The sequence below is a fragment of the Podarcis muralis genome, chromosome 10 (genome assembly GCF_964188315.1).
Source record: "Podarcis muralis chromosome 10, rPodMur119.hap1.1, whole genome shotgun sequence".
NCBI classification, from domain to species: Eukaryota; Metazoa; Chordata; class Lepidosauria; order Squamata; family Lacertidae; genus Podarcis; species Podarcis muralis.
Genome location: NC_135664.1, coordinates 45,721,239 through 45,740,133, shown reverse-complemented (window position 1 = coordinate 45,740,133; position 18,895 = coordinate 45,721,239). Strand labels below are relative to the sequence as shown.

The window sequence follows — 18,895 nt, the reverse complement described above, 5'->3', positions numbered from 1 at the left end:
GGCACTAGATTGTCTGGGTATTATCTGCCTCCCACTGATATTTATCACTGAAGTGTGGAGTGCCCTTTGTGAATGTTTAGTTTTGTGTTCTTTAAGATAAAATAACTAAATTACCGTACTGTGCATTGGTAATGCAGAGTTGCTCTGCTAGCCTGTTCCACTTACTCTACTAGCCTCTTCATTGTTATTCTGGAAATACTGAAACTTGTGAATTTTTAAAAAGTATATATTTTATTTCTTGGTTGTCTAGCCCTTTCTCCCCAAAAAAGTCCCAAACTGACTCACACAGTAGAAAAAACAACAACCCATGTAATACAGTTCAAACAAATGTGACATTAAAATCAATAATAGCAAAACTAAAACTATCACTTTTATAACATACAGTAAATAATATCTCCCCTCACAGCACCAACATCTTAATTAAAATGGCTGCAAAGACCATAATGGCATTATCTCTTAAATGCCTGTTAGAATAGCAATGTCTTCACCAGGCATCAAAAAGAAGTTGGAGTTAATGAAGCAGTAATGCCTCAGGTTGCAATAAAGTGTTTTATATACCTTTTGATTCAGTTGCACTGGACAGAGGCTACTTTTGCTATGTTCAGAAAGTCTCAGTAAAGAGGTACAATATTGTCAAGGGCAGGAATAGGATCTATAACGCAAGTAAACTGAAAGTTTCTTGTAGTCTTTCCCCAATCTTGTTTACATTATAAACCATGTATTTATATCAGTTTTCCATGACCTTTATCCTATCCACCCATCCAACCAACCATATTTGATAAGAACTATCAACTTCCACTTTAATGCTACTTACTTTGGCATTGTCATGCCATAACAAACAGCACCTTCCCTTTCTTTGTTTATTTATTGCATTAGTCATCTTAGGTGGCTGCTGGAAGGTTTCACACTAATATTTCACCTTGATGCAATTAGGGACATGATCAGAGCTGGCCCTGAACATTTTGCTGCCTGAAGCAAAGGACAAACGGGCTTCCTTTAGTCCATGTACACATGTTGGCCGGTTGAATCTTCATTCAACTGGTTCTTTGCTCAGACGATATTTTTTTACCAGCCACCCCAGTCTCTGCCAAGCAGTATGAGATTCCAGGGGTTTTGACACTTAACCAGGGTTTGTGTTTCCTTTGGGAAAAATGAGGCACAGTGTAGATTCTAGTCTCTTTTTGAAATATGGTTTGTTTACACATATTTACACCTGAGTCTGGATGGAGAAAGGGTTCTGTGCATCACATCTCAAGAGGGGCTTGCTCCGCACAGCAGCACAGCTTTGGATTCAAAAGTAGCCAGAATGCCGTATCTATGTCTCCGCCACACAGATTGTCCGTCAGCTTGCATGGCATCTAGCCCCACCCTTCTAGTTCACCAAAACCAGGCTTCCTCAACCTCGGCCCTCCAGATGTTTTGGGCCTACAACTCCCATGATCCATAGCTAGCAGGACCAGTGGTCAGGGATGATGGGAATTGTAGTCTCAAAGCATCTGGAGGGCCGAGGTTGAGGAAGCCTGACCAAAACCCTTGCTAAAAGGCAACCCAAGTCTCATGCAAAAGGGGCACTTTTTCCTGTGGTGACAACATGCCTCCTGTAACTCTGGCAACTGCCCCCTCCCAACTCTGCTGTTGTCTTTTGCTAATTAACACACCGCTGGGTGCCTTTTGTCAGGGTAATGACTTTCCCACCACCTGTTTTGTTCTTTGATGGCACTTCTCACAGCCAATCTCCTGAGGAAGTTGGCTTGATTTATTTTTTGTTGTTGTTTTGTTTAGTCGTTAAGTCATGTCCGACTCTTCGTGACCCCATGGACGCCAGGCACTCCTGTCCTGACTTATTTTTTAGGTGTTGCTAAATCCATTGATCAAACCCCACATTTACTAATTTCAGAAACTATGGGGAGAACATGGCACCCAGGAATTTTAGGGGATCTTCCCCCACCCACTGCAAACCCATAACAATATACCACAGGGATGGAGAGCAAAACTTCAAAAATTCTAGTATTTTAGAACAGCATTCCAATCTGCACTAACATCTAAATACTGAGGGGAAAACAGGTAGACTGATATAGAGCAATCTGAAAGCTATCAAACTGAAGTAGGTCCAGACAATTTCAAATAGAGGTATAGAAATCTAACCAAAATGATGTTGAAATGCTTCTTGCCTTCAGGGCTGGGCATATTGTTTGCAAGAATAGTTAATTCATGCTGATAGAACTGGTGAAATCATAGGAAAGATATGACAGTTCACTCTCTCAGATAACAATGAAGTCATCTGTCTATGCTTGAAAGCTGTGTGGCATGATTACATTTGTTCATTTGTCCTGAATGCTGGGATGAGCCTGAAGCCATCAATCATCGCATTTGGATGCAAATGATAAATCAAAGATTACTGTGCTGGAGATGTGGTAACAAATTGCTCAAACAGAACAGTTGTCACGAGTGCTAGCCTTCCTCGATGAAGGCATTATTATAATGTATTCATCCTTCTCCCAGACCTGGCAAAATATTTGGCTTTAGAAGGCAGCTGTGGTAACTCCTTGAAATTATGGTGAGCTATAATTTAAAGAACTTGTTAAAGATTCAATAGCACTGATGTATTATAGAACATATATACATTTTCCTCCTGAATAATAATTGCTGGAGAAGTAATGTTAGCCATGCAACAGAAAGCACTATCTTTTGGATGCCCTGAGATTACGTTAAAAAGGTAAATGGGCCCCTGACCATTAGGTCCAGTCGTGACTGACACTGGGGTTGCGTCGTTCATCTCGCTTTATTGGCCAAGAGAGCCGGTGTACAGCTTCTGGGTCATGTGGCCAGCATGACTAAACCACTTCTGGTGAACCAGAGCAGCGCATGGAAATGCCGTTTACCTTCCCGCCAGAGCGGTACCTATTTATCTACTTGCACTGTGACGTGCTTTCGAACTGGTAGGTTGGCAGGAGCAGGGACCGAGCAATGGGAGCTCACCCCGTTGCGGGGATTCGAACTGCGACCTTCTGATCAGCAAGTCCTAAGCTCTGTGGTTTAACCCACGGTGCCACCCGTGTCCCTAAGATTAAGTTATTGGGACATTATTTTGAAAATTTTTAAAAAGCATGAATGGTCACCATATTCCCTTTTGGATGCCAACAGGGCTTTAATCTTGGTTCGGATGGGGAATGGGGCACAGAGCACAATGCCTCAAGAGAGGAGGCACAAAGCTTAGTACCAGCCATGATTTCCAAGTGCTCAGGCTAGTGTGATATCTTTCACCTGTCATCACTCTTCTGTGTTATGGTCTTGGAAGTGGCCAGAGAAGGCACAGAACGTTTAGCTGCATGCATAGCTCTAGGATCATTCCAGGGTCACTTCAGAGGGTTGGAGTCCACATCTTGGCTGAGTGATGCACATCATTTTCTGCAATGTTGCAATGTATTCTGGAGCATGCCTTTATGATTGCAAGCTCCTTCACTGCTGCATTTAAAATAAAATGTTGCCGTGCCCAAGCAAGTGTGTAGTTGGGATAGGCCGAGCTGTGAATTGCAGCAGGGTTTCTAAACAGATGTTAGTCCACAAAAACTTTTTGTTAACTGCTTTGAGGTTTTCTACAATCAAGTGGTATATCAATTTTATGAAATAAATAAAAATAAGTCCCTTTTTATCTCTTTCTGCTACATACATTTTAGTGCTGCTCTGTATGGTTGTTGGGTTTTTTTTTAAAATACTAGATTGGCTAAGCTCAGTTTTATCTTTCCCATTTATTTTACAGAAGGGAATTGAGGCTTGACTTGCTTCCAACTGGTAGCCTGACCAAAGGCAGCCACTCAGTCTGCGGTGCTGCAAGTGGGAAGTTCTTAGAATGATTATAGCGCAAAGGCATCCCATGTGTGGGTGCAGGAACAGAATTACTAAAAATTCAAAATTAAGCAGACATTTCAGTTCAAAGATCTAGTGATAGCACTTCATCAGGAAACTGTGTCCATTAAGGAACTATTTAAAATTTATCTGAAGTATGTGTGTTAAGAAAATACCAAATTTGAATAAATAAGAGAATTTTTTAAAACAAGTATGGGCCATAGGCAAAACTGGACCACTAGGCATTGTGAACCATCTATTTTAAGCAACAGACCTTGAGTTTCATGAGAGGCCAGCAAATTGTTAGCTCTTTACTTTTATTCTATTTTTATTGCCAGGCCATATACGCAGCATAAAGTTAAAGTACTGTGATACCACTTTAACAATTTTGGCTTCCCTCAAAGAATCCTAGGAACTGTACTTTGTTATGGGTGCTGAAAGTTTTTGGGATACCCTATTTTCCCCACAGAACTTTTTTTTTTGCCTAAGGAATCTCACTCCGACAGATATCTGAGAAACGAAGGCTGAGCACTAAGGAACCAAGTTCAGAGTTACTAAATATGGAAAGGGTGCAGCATGGCCATTATAACTCTCTCTGTGGATATTTGCTATTGCTCCTTAATGAAGCTGAGCTTGGCAAAAAGCCAACCACAGTCCCGGGGGATTATGAATGCGTCAACACTATACAGCCGCTTAGTGAGAAAGTCAGGATCCCTTTGCTCCTCTGTAACCTAGGAGAGAGAAATGCACACCCATTTTACCACCTTTACCAAGGCTGAACTTGTGCTAGGATGTATGAAGGCGATACGGTTTTCATCCTGCCTTTGATCATAACCATCATTCTCTGATGTTCAAGAGAGAACAGAAGCTGAGAGGTGAGTTTGATATTTGATTTGCACCTCCTGCTGAGACCAGAGATCATAATATGGGCTGATATTATCTGGAAGAAGCTAACTTTAGGCAATACAAATGCCGGTGGCAGTGGAAATGATCTGTTGGGCTTCAGAGGAAAAGCAACAAGATAAGCTAATACCGCTTGAAGGAAGCAGTAGCCCCACCATTCCTTTAAAAAACCTCTCTAACCTTGAGGAAGTTAATAATTATCACAAATTATGGTCACTAATACCCCCCTTTTTGGGTGTTGACCATATATGATTCTAGGACTCTTGGAGGAAACTGATTTTAGACCTATTTCAAGCAGGTTTGAGGTCTGGTTTTCCTGATATCACTATTCAGGGAGAGAGACAGAGGGAATGCAATTGTTGATTCTGCTGAACTTCTCAGTGGGTTTAGATTTCATTTATCATTGTATCCTCCTGAAGTAGCCATATGAATTAGCAGTAGGAGGCACAATGGTGCAGTGTTTCTGTTTCCATTTGTGTCTGGTACCAAAAGGCAGTTCTGGGGAACTGCATAGCATTTTGCTGTGGGCCTCACAAAGATTCTGTGCTATTTAAAAATCTATATGAAGCCACTGAGAAAGAACATCAATATGCAGGTGATGTTCAGTTCTGTCTGCCTAAAGTATGTACAGTGGGTAAATTTAGTTTGATTAGATTAAATCATTTGAGGGACCAGTCCTAGCCTCTTGCCTACAAGCAGGACAGAAATGGAATCAGCGGCACAGTGGGATGGGAAACTTTTGGCCCTCCAAAGCTTGTTAAACTCCCATTAGCTCCAGCTAGCATGTCAGGGATGATGTGAGTTGTAGCCCAACGTGAGTCGGGGGTTCACACATTAGCTACTTCTGGTGTAAGCAGATAGTAGGCTGGAGGGTGTTGTGGCAGTAGGAAAAGGGCACCTGTGGAAAGGTTTAACCACCCACCAGGTGTGCCGGGTTCTGCCCAACATTGGGGGAGCCCAGTGCGTGTGTGTGACATCATGTGTGTGGTGCACGTGATGTCACATGGTGGGAGGAGGCTAAATGGGGCCTGGCGCACCCTCCGAAAGGGCTGATGGGGCCTAGTTGCAGCCATGGGAGGGCCCGACAAAGCCCGTTGCAGTTGTGGGAGGGCCCAGTGGGGCCTGACTGCGGAATATTGAGGGGGCCCGGCCCCCTCATTGAATTTTTTGGGGGGCCTCGCTCCCCATAGATGGCGTGCCAGCCAGCCACACTCCTTGTTCACTGAAAATCATTCCCTTCTGAAGCTACTTTTCCTAATTAAAAGTAGGAATAAAGTATGTTCCCATGCAAACATGTGTAACTTCTAGTTTAAGGCCCAATACAGTGGTACCTCGGGTTACATACACTTCAGGTTACATACGCTTCAGGTTACAGACTCCGCTAACCCAGAAATAATACCTCGGGTTAAGAACTTTGCTTCAGGATGAGAACAGAAATCGTGTTCCGGCGGTGCGGCAGCAGCAGGAGGCCCCATTAGCTTAAGTGGTGTTTCAGGTTAAGAACAGTTTCAGGTTAAGTACGGACCTCCGGAACGAATTAAGTACTTAACCCGAGGTACCACTGTATGTTAAAGGTCTGAAGAACTAAGAACAGTCACCTGCTAGTGCCACCTAATGGTAATGTATTGTAAGAAATGAGTTGACATTCTACCTAGCTGGGGTTTTAAAAGCCGTCATAGTTGTGACAAATTTATTGCTAATATTACCTTCATCTCCTGGTCAGTCATAATCTTTCTGCTTCACTCAGTCTACTTGGGCCACTATGTAGCTCTTTACCCAGCTTTTGTACCATATTTATATTGGCTAGAAGAACACTGTATTCCTCCACTGTGGCATCTTATGTGCATCAGGAATATTTTATGAAGGATATGATGAGACTGGAGCTTCAGCTCCCTTAGTCCAAGCCTTAGATTCTAAGGCTTTGGGTTATTGTACATGTATGTACGCATGCAACAAATTCAGAGCTAAAATACCCCAAGTTCTGCACTGTCATGTTACATTTGCATGTATTTGCTCTTCATAATTCATTCTAATTGTTCCTCTTCTGCGAATGATGGGAAATGATTAGGAGCTACAGCTACCTTCTGAGTTGTGGATTTTTTTTCTACCTCAGGCTTCTGAGGCCCCCTTTCCAGACAAGCATCTTCCTATTAAGAAGGCCTAGATAATCTCATCAGTCCCAGATGGTATGTCCAATGGCCAGGAATGACAGGAGTAGTAGACTCTACCCCTGCTCTTTTCCCTAAACTTCGTTTGATTTGTTTTTAATAATGTTTTTAATATTGCAACCCACCCTGGGACCTTAGGGTGACGGGGGTTAATAATTAATAATATAATAAATGCTATGACTTGTATAATACAGTACCATGACTATTCCAGACTATTATCTATCAAGGGAAACAGGAACAGTGATGATAAAACAAAAAAACGAAAGAGACCACACTCATTTCTGGCAAAGGCTTTATTTTAATTATAAAATGGCAAAACGGAATCCCCAGAAATGACAGATCCATCACTTGGACCAAGACTCTGCTCTCATACAAGAGCGGATTCAGGTTCCCCTGCCCACTGTCAGCCAGTTTAGGCTGCAAGTGTATCTATCCATTTACACACATATACATGTTTCATTTTTTTATAAATACATGGGACTGAGTGGAATGCTGCGTGTGAACATGGCTGTGCTGTCTAATCGTTTTAAAACAAGCCCTTGACTATGGAATATCCATACTCAGCCATGTTAACTGGTAGGGGGTAGAAGATACAACTGGATAATTTATGTCCTAAAATGCAGCTTCTTCTAGAACTTCCCTTGACGCAGAGGCTCTAATCATTATTGCACACAAGTGAAGAAAGAGCCCACACACATTACAGAACATAAAGAGGCTCATCTCTTTACTGGAAACAGCAGCGGGGGACAAATTAGGTTCCATAATGCAAGAGGCATCAACTACTTTCAGTCCCAGTGAAGATGTCCAAAGCTGCAATCCTATATGTACTTGCTTGGGAGTAAGGCCCATTGAAATCAGTGGGACTTACTTCTGAGTAAACATACACCAGATCACACTGCACATTCCTGAAGTTGTGGGAAGGAAAGTGCTTGGAAGGGTGGTCAAGTAAGTTCCAGGACTTATTCCACTTCTCCATCTGGCCAGATGCACCAGTCAGCTGGAGAAAGGCATGTAGGAAGGAATAGAATAGAAGGAATGCTTATGATACACAAAGGTAAAAATGAACTGCTGGCATTTCTCAAGGTGAAAACCTAAAACATGCTTACTACGAAGTATGTTCCACTGAACTCTATGGACTCAAGTAGGAAATAAATAAGCTTTGGTTGTGGTTGTAGAAATGGAAGAAAAAAACTTAAGCATAGAGTTGTTCAGTGCTCTGGCAACCTTCAGCAGGATGGTTTTTTAATGGTTACTAGACTTGCTGTTCTTCTCTCCTACCACAAACCCCCGTCCACTGCAATAAATGAGGGGAGACAAGTGTGTTTTTACAAGCAGAAGATGATCTATTGAAAGAACATTCAGGACCAGATTTACTGCTACCCTACTTCACACATAGAAATGGCCATCAAAACAGGTTTTAAATGCTACCAGCAGAAAACATGAGGTTGCCAGGTGGCAATCTGGAGATCTTGTCCAAAGGTTCTGAAGCAGCAGAGGAGGTTACCCAATTCCTTCACCACTCTCTTCATCCCTTCCTTTACTGCCTGCCATTGGAAGAATTTCATACTAGGGAAGAGATGAATGGTGGTGGCATTGGGGCAAGAGAGTAGCCTTTCCTGCTGCCTCAACCTAAAGGCATACACACCATCTTCCCAAATGGTAATCTAGCTGTTTGTTTAGGGTTGTATTTTAGATTAACAAATTATTGAATACTGCTGTATTTTAGGGTACATGTGAATATTATAACTGAGCATTAACAGAGTCCCCCTGTTCCTGCCACGTATGAACAGAAAATTATAGCTTTCCACTGTGCATCTTTCAGGAGCATTAGTTTATGGGGGGCGGGGGTCAGCCTAGTGTTAAAAAAAGAAAGGGCATAGACGTTTCAGAGTTGATTGGTATTCAATAATGAACTGATCATGCTGAATTTGGGGAAGGCCTTTATTAGGCAGGCAGGGCATTTTCAAATGCTAGCAGCTATTGCTCCATAATGCTTCCTTGAAAATGGAAGAGAAAAGGAGGGAAAGAATGATCCTTTTGCTTCTGTTCCTGAATAGATGACCCTCCAAATATAATCTTCAAAAAATCTGGAAGACATGATGTTTTGGACTATATGTGACTTTTAAGCAGATGGTTCAGAAATGTACTTAGACCTACTGTGTCTCTTTGTTTGCAAAAGCAGCTGCAGGGGCTCCTGATCCAGACTGAGACCATGGTGTGGGAAAAGTTCCTAACCACTGAACAAACACAACATGGTCAGTCCAAGCAAATATTTTTCAATCATGTTCTTAAGACATGTCTAGTTTGAGAACCAAGCTCTCTCTTCCTTAAATAGTGGGTGATAATATTGGTTTTGGACTTCATTCCAGAGCAGCTATTATTTAGCAATTAACAGCCTATGTCTTACCTTAAAGAAATAATTGTGATAGAAGGTATGTAACCAAACAGACTTTTCTGTTTATATACTTTTCTATTTAACATGGGCAGACTGCTGAGGAGGTGAGATCCCAGTTCTAACACATTTTTCTTCACATAGGGTTAAAAATGATTTGCGGGGATGATCTCACCTGACAGTGGAGAGAACATATACAGTCTCCAGTCTAGTTTAGGTATTGCAAGACTTGAATGTCTTGCAGTCACACATACCCAGAATTAGAAATCTATTCAGTAGTTTACCGTAGAGATTACTGCCATAAAGGAACTAACCTATATTATCAAATTAAGACAGAAATTAGTTTACAATGACTGTTTTTAGCTTATCCCCTCCTACAAAAGAATTAAAAGAACATTCAAGCTTAGCACTGAGTTAGTATTAGGAACTTCAGTGTTGCAAGACTCACACCTTTTGGGTTATTTCTGCCAGAAATACACTGTAACAAGGGTAATGAAAATAAGCAAGTCTTGCGAGGAATGGCTTAGACTAGCATACTCGGTGCCACTCGCATTACTTAAGCTGTGCAATGGGTTTTCTAATCTCCACTTTCTCAGCAAGGGATATTTCAAAAGCACCCAAACATAACCAAGACAAAAACAAATTTAGTAAGTAAATATGCTATTTGACTTTATGACCATTTTTCCCCGGTAGCATTGTATCACATGCAATCCAGTAAATGCTCTCCCTGGAAAGTCTGGCGCACCATCTTGCTGTTAACGCTGGCATGAATGATAAGATAGGAATCTGGTAGACTGGAGTTTAAAAAGTAAATGCCGTGGTGAATTGAGGCACTTTCCACCAGGTATGCTAGCTCTGTCCATTATGCCTGCTGAAATTATTTCCTCCAGGTGGCTGGATCTGAATAGAGTCGAGGAGAGGCCGTAGAGCTTGTCCAAAAGGTCTGAAGCCACAAGAAAGACATAAGGGATGGTTGGGGAAGAGAGAATTTAAGTTTTCCAAGCACTCTGAACACAAACGGGTTCTCAACTAAAATTAAAACCAAAGCTGCTTATAGAGAAGAATGAAGGCAAACTACTAAGGATGTTCCTATAAAACGATACATGAGCTGAGCCGAGCCCATGCCACTATTTCATCCATCGGCAAAGCAGATGGAGTGTAAAGGAGATCAGCACAGGCCTCACTTGTAACATCTAGAAGTACAGCGGCACAGAAGCAAATCTTTGTCAAGTCCACCTTTAGGGCAGGGGGTGGACCATCTGTGCCTCTTGGTTGTAGCAGCAGAAATGTCTGGGTTGGTGTGCATTACTCAAAAACATGTTGCCATCCCAAACTGCAGAGCCCCAGGGTTGCTTGCAGTGTAGTATTGGCTGCTGGAGCATAGAACATAAGCTGCATGTTGCTGTGGTGGCAGGTGCCTGTGAGCCTAAAGTTATGCCCCAGTCTCCACTGCAACAGGTATGGGGTGTTGCACCTCTCCATTTAGGCCACAGCTGGCAATGTAATATGCTGAGAATTGTGTTCCAGCATTCTCCCATATTGCAAGCCATATTGGGGAAGATTTGTTTCAAACTGCATGCTGCATCTACTTTCCATGGCTATGTTTTAGATGGGCCTAGACACATAACGGGGATGCAGGTGGTGCTGTGGGTTAAACCACAGAGCCTAGGACTTGCTGATCAGAAGGTTGGTGGTCTGAATCCCCACGATGGAGTGAGCTCCCGTTGCTCAGTCCCTGCTCCTGCCAACCTAGCAGTTCGAAAGCACGTCAAAGTGCAAGTAGATAAATAGGTACCACTCTGGCGGGAAGGTAAACAGCGTTTTCGTGCACTGCTCTGGTTCACCAGAAGCGGCTTAGTCATGCTGGCCACATGACCTGGAAGCTGTATGCCGGCTCCCTCAGCCAATAAAGCGAGATGAGCACCGCAACCCCAGAGTCAGTCACAACTGGACCTAATGGTCAGGGGTCCCTTTACCTTTTTTTAGACACATAACAGGGTGTGTAACCCACTGAACCCTCTACAGATGTACTTTTCAAAGCAATGCAATGCTTGTAATGCTCGTGAGCTAGTCCAGCCCAAAGCAGACAGGACTGAAAACTGACAATACTCCTAACTAATTCAACTAACAACCACATGTTCCAACAAGTTTCATGTCCAAAGAAGTCCAAGGTTCATCTCCAGCCACTGCTATGTTTCCACAGCGTTTTGAGTAAGTCACTTCAAAAATAACTTTGGTAAGATCTCCTACTATTGTTTCTCTGCCACCTGCTCCCACAACTTGTTTGTTTTATAAAATAGCCAAAGTCCTAAAAGTTGTGATGGCTCTTTAGAGAATTACATTAACTGAGATGAAACAGTACCCCTCTTAGGCTTAAACAACATGTTACAATAAGCATGCTTTTTAGAAGCATGCTTAAACCAGCCACTTTTATTTTGATGAAAAAGCAGCCACAAGGAGCTCAACCAGATTAGGGCCCTGCCCTGGTTTCCTGTGACAAATAACCTTCCCTGAAAGTGCTGTTTATTGCAAACATCACCTCCAGGGGCAAATTGAAGCCATGGAGGAAACCAACACAGACCCCCAATATTGATCGGGAACATGTTCTGGAATGGGGCCCTGCAGTTGCTTTGTTTTCAAAATAACTGCTATCAGTTGCAGACTGCTTTTTTGGAAAAGGGTGTTTATCATAGTTTAGATCTTAGTGTCATTTGGTTGCAAGTCAGTCTGAAAGATATATCTGTATTCCAAGTTAGTAAAATCTGTGCCATGTCCTCAGTATTCCTGAAAAGCCATGACTGTTAAATTTGGCATCAATAATATGGATGCAATAAAAAAGAGGACTCTACTTACGTTGCAAGAACTTCAGATGGAAGGTCAGTGATGTAGGAAGGGATCTTCCTCCCTGTCAAGAATTGTGCCACTTCATTGCTGAATGTATTGCAGTTATGGTCAAAAAGGTTATAAGCCTCTCCTCTGTGACCCCAAGAAAAAGAAGTTCAGAAAGAATAATAATGAATGAATATAGCAAGACTGACCTCTTTCAGAGGGATTACAGGAATATATGTGTGTGTGTGTGTAAAGCTAATTCACCCCATAACACTCAGACCTGTGTTAAGAGCAGCTATGCAGGGGGAATGTCAAATGGAAAAGCTAGAGGTGATATTTAACTTGTTTCCTGCTTGCAACTTCACACGAAATTGGCCTCTCTTCATTTGCTTCCAAATGTAGGTAAAGGTAAAGGTACCCCTGCCCGTATGGGCCAGTCTTGACAGACTCTAGGGTTGTGCGCTCATCTCACTCTAGAGGCCAGGAGCCAGCGCTGTCCGCAGACACTTCCGGGTCACGTGGCCAGCGTGACAAGCTGCTCTGGCGAACTGGCACCAGAGCAGCACATGGAAACGCCGTTTACCTTCCCGCTATAAAGCGGTACCTATTTATCTACTTGCACTTAAGGGTGCTTTCGAACTGCTAGGTGGACAGGAGCTGGGACTGAACGACGGGAGCTCACCCCGCCGCGGGGATTCGAACCGCCGACCATGCGATCGGCAAGTCCTAGGCGCTGAGGTTTTACCCACAGCGCCACAGCGCTTCCAAATGTATATTTGCCTATTTGGGAATCTGGAATGGAAAGGCTACAAGCAGGAAATGAGTTAAGCATTCCATCCCCCAGCTGCTTCTCCACTAAAAATCCTTTCTTCTCCAAATCACGTTTTAATACACAAAGAGTGTTGGGACTTCAATCTACGTGCAGTTGTGTATTGAAGTACATCTCAGTTGTGTATTGAAGTACAGAAACTATTTAGAACTCACTTACCATTCTAAGATTATGACACAATTCTATATTAATCTAACCATAACTTAGTAGTGAAGCAGCTTGGCAGGAAGGGGCATGGGCATCCCTATCAACAGGAATTACATGCAGTCACCAGAATATTAGAATAGAAACAAAGCAGCAATCTCTCACCGGAATATAGATTCACCCAATGAAGACAAGTATTCCAAGAACAGCTCTTCTGAAACTTCTGAGCATCCGAGGTCTACAATAGAGTCTGGGGGCCCAAGCAGAGTCCCACCCTGTGAAGTGTATATGCAGGAGGAGATTCAGACACCAAGAACAATTTACCAGTCTCCTATGGGGAATATATAATGCTGAAATATTTCTGCATCCCCCCCCAAAAAAATTGCTTACATCAATTGCCATATTTCCCAAAACACTAGTAAGAGCTTATAGCAGTCAAGTTCCAGAAGGACTCTTGCACATACTCAGTTTGGAGGTGGTGAACAGAAGGAAAAAGATAAACCAAACCTACTCTGCTTTGTTGCTTACAAATCAGCTTTAAAAATTGTGGATTAGGGGGGGGCTTAGGACCTCAGTATCAGCTATGCGAGGAAAGCATTTCAGTTTTACTATACATTAAAATTACACCAAGTTTGATTGAATAAATGGTTTAGAGTGGGGGGGGGGGACCTGGATCCTGCGGATGGCCTAGATACTTATCTTCCCCCAACCACGGACCAACTTTAATAGGTGGGTTGGACCATCTACCTGTCAATCACCTGACATAATAAAGACTTCAGGTGACTGACACATGTCAAAGTTAAAAGAAAGTCGCTGTAAAAAACAATTAGTTGAACAACGGTTAGAACAGCCTCTTTTCAATATATCCCTTTAGTGCCAATGATTGGCACTGGGAGCACCTTGAAATAAGTTCCTTCTGTCAGCTGATTTTTGATTAGAGGGAGTCCCTTTGAAGTCTCTGCAGAGAGGGAAATGCTCCTAAAACTGGACCATCTCCTCTGCAGCGAAGGCTGTTTGAAGTGCTTTGAATACAACTTCCTTTGGAAATAAAATAAATGCTCCTTTTAAAAATGGCGCATTTATTTTTTCTTTCCAAAGGAAGCTTGTGCTGCCCCTTGTGGAGTGATTTCCATGTGCTAAGCACTGGGCTTGCAAAGTACCTTGAACCGCATTTCTGAAGTTCTGCCAATCAACTGACTGTTGGACGCCTGGGAAGCGCTGTGAAAAAGGTTGTTCAGCAGTGCCTGTTAGTCCCTTTTGTTGAAGCCCCATCTTTACCCACCCAGCACCTGACGTCCTATATGACCAGGTGTTGGGCAAGTGGGTGTGTCTTGGCTGAAATCGCACCTCAGGCCAACTGAGGAGCCTGTGAGCTAGAGCTTCCCCACCCTTGCTTTAGAGCATGATGTACTGGATGTTCGAGAGCTGGCCATAATGCACTAAATATTCCAGTTACTTGCTATTTTTCTGAATGGGATACAGAAACAGATCAACAAAAAAATATTGGGGAAAATAAGAGAGGAAAAAGTAGGTATAGAAAAGAAGTTCCAAGACTTACAGGTGGACAACTGGCGATCCCACCACTACCATAGAAGAACTCATCCCTGTGAACAACTATGGAAGTGTGCCTGAAGGGAGTGGCAAACAAGACAGGTAGAAACATATACGTAGTGAGATACACCAGAGATTAAATATGACTAAGACTAAAAGTTACCTGCAGCCTCTAGCCTCATATAGTCCTATATCAATCTGTTTAGGAAGACTACTGAAAAACAAAAAAAAACCCAGATCCTTACCTAATTTCAGACAGCATTTTCTGTCCTAACAAATCGTGAAAATAATTAATGAGTCTCTAATCAAAATGCCTAGAAAGCATGTGAATGAGCCCTTACTCCAAAAAGTGAGGCACCACCATCCAGCATTGAAAGGACCATGCAACACGGCCTAATTTGGTGTTGCTACTTTCCCGAATACTCATGAAATAGTTTGTGTAGCACGTAATTGTGGAAATGATTTATGCTATGAAAACATCAATTAATGTTAAGTCTAGCTACTCACCAAATGCCATCCAGCTGCTTACCTGCATATAAAAAGAAAAGCACCATCAGCAACTCAGTTTGCATGCTGCAATCTGTTACTTGTCTTCCATGGCTATCAATTCACATTTCCCTAGAATACACTTACACGTAAACTCATAACAGTGCCTTTCTAAAAGGAAAAGCAGGAAAAATAGTGTTCTCTCCCACCCTAAAGTTGGTATTTGATGGAATTAGGAATAGCTTTTGCCCTAATCCCTGGGTTTTATGATTACAGGGGAAGAATTCAGACTTTCTGAATAGGACAAAGTGCTAATTTTTGAAAGCAACATGTTTTACTTTACAAACAGGTCAGAAGATGAGACATAATGCAAAAGGTCCTATAACTAATGTACTGTATTGGATTACAGATTTGCCAGGCTTGCAAACAGTTACTGGCCTGCAGTGCATATGAATGTCCAGATAACCAGGCAGAGCAACTTTTTGTAAACTTCTGAAAGGTGGTTCTTCTCACTTCCATTTAGAATGACAATTACTAGAGAAATTATGGGTGGGACCTGGGTAGGCTGTGAAGTATAATGTGTAAAACTCTATCATGATGATTTATTGTAAATGTTAACCTTTCTTATAGTACAAATCATGTAAGTCGACAAAGTATTTATTCCTCTCTTTTTTTTATTCACTTCTGACCATGCAGTTTGGAGTTTCTGTATCTTTAATATTAACCTTCAAAATACATCAGGTTTGAATAGAACAGTGAAAGTACATTTTTTAAAAATTCTAACATGGGAAAATCCCAGTAATATTCCCCCTTGCCCAATTCCCTACATATTGCTGAGGCTTCAGTCCTGTGCCTGTGCACTTCATAGTAGGTGTCAACACACATGAGGCTGCAGATTTAGATTTAGGATACTTGTACTGGCTTGATGGTAGAGACAGAGATAGCTGAAACCAGTATAAATTAAATTGGAATCACTTATCTGTGTGAATCAGTTCTTATTCAGTTACCTAGTGGCTCCTTTTAATCTAGATTTATTGGAAAAAGGAATTAGTGTATTTATCACATACAAATATACTTCCCCCGTTTCTTGGGAAAGAATGCAGAATAACTTGCATAAGTCTGCAGTGTAAAAGCAAAAGCCCAGCCTTAAGTAGACTAGAGTTCAGTGTGGGAGGTACTTATACTCCATGCTGGCTAAATCTGTTGTGAAACTTTCCTTGCTCATAGTGACAGTGCAAACTCAGATGTAGAGATTTCCTTCAATGAGCTTCATTAAGTTAACTCATTTTAGGATGCAAACTATTATTCTAAACTTCTAGTCTGTATGTATAAATGAAAAGCTTCTATCTCTGTAATGTTGTCCTTTAACTCCCCTGTCTCTCATAACTCATGACAGATCTATTGTCGAACAGAACTTTTGCAGTGAAATATAAATTTTGTAATGGAATTGCAGAACAATGTTATGTTCAGAAAATTATAAAATACATATGTTGCTTTTTGTATGCGAGCCTTCCTCTGCATACAGGCACATGTCTGAAGGAGTAATTTCTGGTAACTTTGCATACCCCTACTTCAATATAAAAAAGCAATCACACTCTACTTTCAGGTTGTGTGATATTCTTCAGGTTGTTCCTGAAAGTGTCCAGGAATTCTCTCTAGAAATGTTGGACACCTGTGTCTGGGTAGTGTTGGGGGCCAATAAACTGAGGCTGAATCCTGATAAGATGGAGGTGCTGTGGGGTGAGTGGTTTCTGTCTCCAAAAACTAGGTGGACAACTTGTTCTGTGAGGGGTTGCACTCTCCCTGAAGTCACAGGTTCATAGCCTGGGAGAACTCCTGGACTCTAACTCGTCACTGGAGTCTCAAGTGGCTTCTTTGTCTATGAATGCATATGCCCAGTTGGTTCACAAGTTATGGCTGTTCCTGGATAGCCTGGATTCAGTTGTCCATGCTCTGCTGACTTCCTGCAATGTGTTGCTGCCCTTGAAGATGGTGCTGCCTTGTTGGGAATGACCCATGACACTGCCTTTTGGGTGGCTTTTTGGGTTTCCTCTTTATGAAATGCCCTCCTTGATGTGTTTTGCCTGTTTCCCTCACTGCTAACATTCAGGAGGACTTTAAAACCATTCCTGTTTACTCAGGCATTTGATGTCTTAAAAATACTGTTCTTTGTAACTTTGCAATTACTAGCCGTGTAGGTATACTTTACATGTTTCTAAGCATTTTAAATGTTTTTAGTTTATTTTTAACTGTGTTGTTTTACTGCTTTGGTTTTTGGTGCCCTGGACAACTTTCAGAGATAGAAATTTAAAGAAAAAATAGAAGGGAGAGCTAATAATGTGATAAAAGAAGCATATTCTCACTACACTATATATTTCATAATGCAGTCCAATGCTTTGCTCCTATATTATTTTCTTAGTTAAACCACATAAAAAGCACTACTTATAGCAAAGTAGTTAACGTACTCTAGGCTTGTTGGATCTGTTATGACTAAGCATCTAGAACTACTTAATACCAGGAAGTAAATGATTTAGACCAGCAGTGCTTTTATCTAGACACAAACTCCTAACAGTTCTGTGCAATACTAAAAATAGTCCTTACTTCCTCTGCTAGCTTTCTCCTCCATGAACTAAGAGAAAAATGTGCATGGATAGTACTTCTGCAACAAAAGGTTTCCATGCTTATGGACTTAATGAATATTCAGACAGTTACTATGTTGGGGAAACAAATACCGTATACCAATTCTTTAGCCTAGAGGGAGGGCAGAGTTTGTCTCCACCACCGCACACGGACAAGACAAGTGTGATTCGTACTACTGGGGGGGAGTGTACGCTGGAGGTGAGTGCAGATCCTGTACAAGCATATCATTCTTGATACGCTGAAAGGGTACAGTTGCTGCTGTTCCTTAACGTAACCCCTGTCTACCCTCCACCTTTGAGTTGTGCATCCAGCCCTCTACCTCCCCTTTGGGACGAGAAAACAGAGAAAGTTGTTCGGATTGCGAACAGGTAAAATTACCACTTTCCCTGTTCCTTCGGGTCACCCTCCAAGCCCCGAAGAAGCCTCTTACGTAACCTATGTGTGCGGGGGGCGGGGGAGGAGGGCGCCCGTTAAGGATCAATGTACATAACACAGGCGGCGGTTAAGGATCAAGACCCACATCGCCTTCCTCCCCACCCCCCGGCGAAGGGCTGTAGGACCCCTGCCCATCCCTCCCCCCCTCCCATTTGTGCCACCCCCCTCCCCAGTACATAATACGAGGAGGGCAAAGGCTTCCTCTCCCCCCACCCCAGGCATCATCTGACAGAACCCGAGGCGGCGGACGGGGTCGTCTCTCCATCTTCCCCCCCTCGGGGGGGCTCCTCTCACCGAGCATGATGGGGCTGAGGCGTCGAGCCATGCCCTTGGACAGGTCGTAAACGTAGAGCTTCACCGGGTGCAGCATCGGGGGCGAGTCCATGGCATTGGCGGAGGGCGACAGAAAGAGGACGGAGGGGGCGACGGGGAAGGAAGCTCTTGACCAAGGCCAGTGGTAACGGTGGCTAGTGGGCGGGGGGCCGGGAAAGCGGGGAGCCCAGCCGGCCCGGCTCCTGCTCCTGCGGCGGGTGACAGCCAACTGACAGAAGGGGACAGAGGGAGATGGGAGGAGGGCAGCGGGGAAGTGAACGTTCGCCGCACGCATGCGCCGCCCCCACAAGGCGAATCCAGGTTGCCAGTCACGGCGCCTCTGTGAGGGAAGCGCGCTAG

The 18,895-nt window shown here is 42.9% G+C and overlaps 1 protein-coding gene across 1 annotated transcript; it reads right to left on the bottom strand.

Annotated features, from left to right (window-relative positions):
- Positions 1-7,195: 7,195 nt before the first annotated feature.
- DESI1 (desumoylating isopeptidase 1) lies at positions 7,196-18,895 on the bottom strand. The gene is made up of 6 exons (XM_028747738.2): positions 18,518-18,895; positions 15,170-15,191; positions 14,670-14,739; positions 13,277-13,386; positions 12,163-12,285; positions 7,196-10,252 (listed from the first exon to the last, which is right to left on the bottom strand). The coding sequence occupies exons 1-6, from the start codon at positions 18,828-18,830 to the stop codon at positions 10,159-10,161; spliced, it is 732 nt and encodes a 243-aa protein (XP_028603571.2). The 5' UTR covers positions 18,831-18,895; the 3' UTR covers positions 7,196-10,158.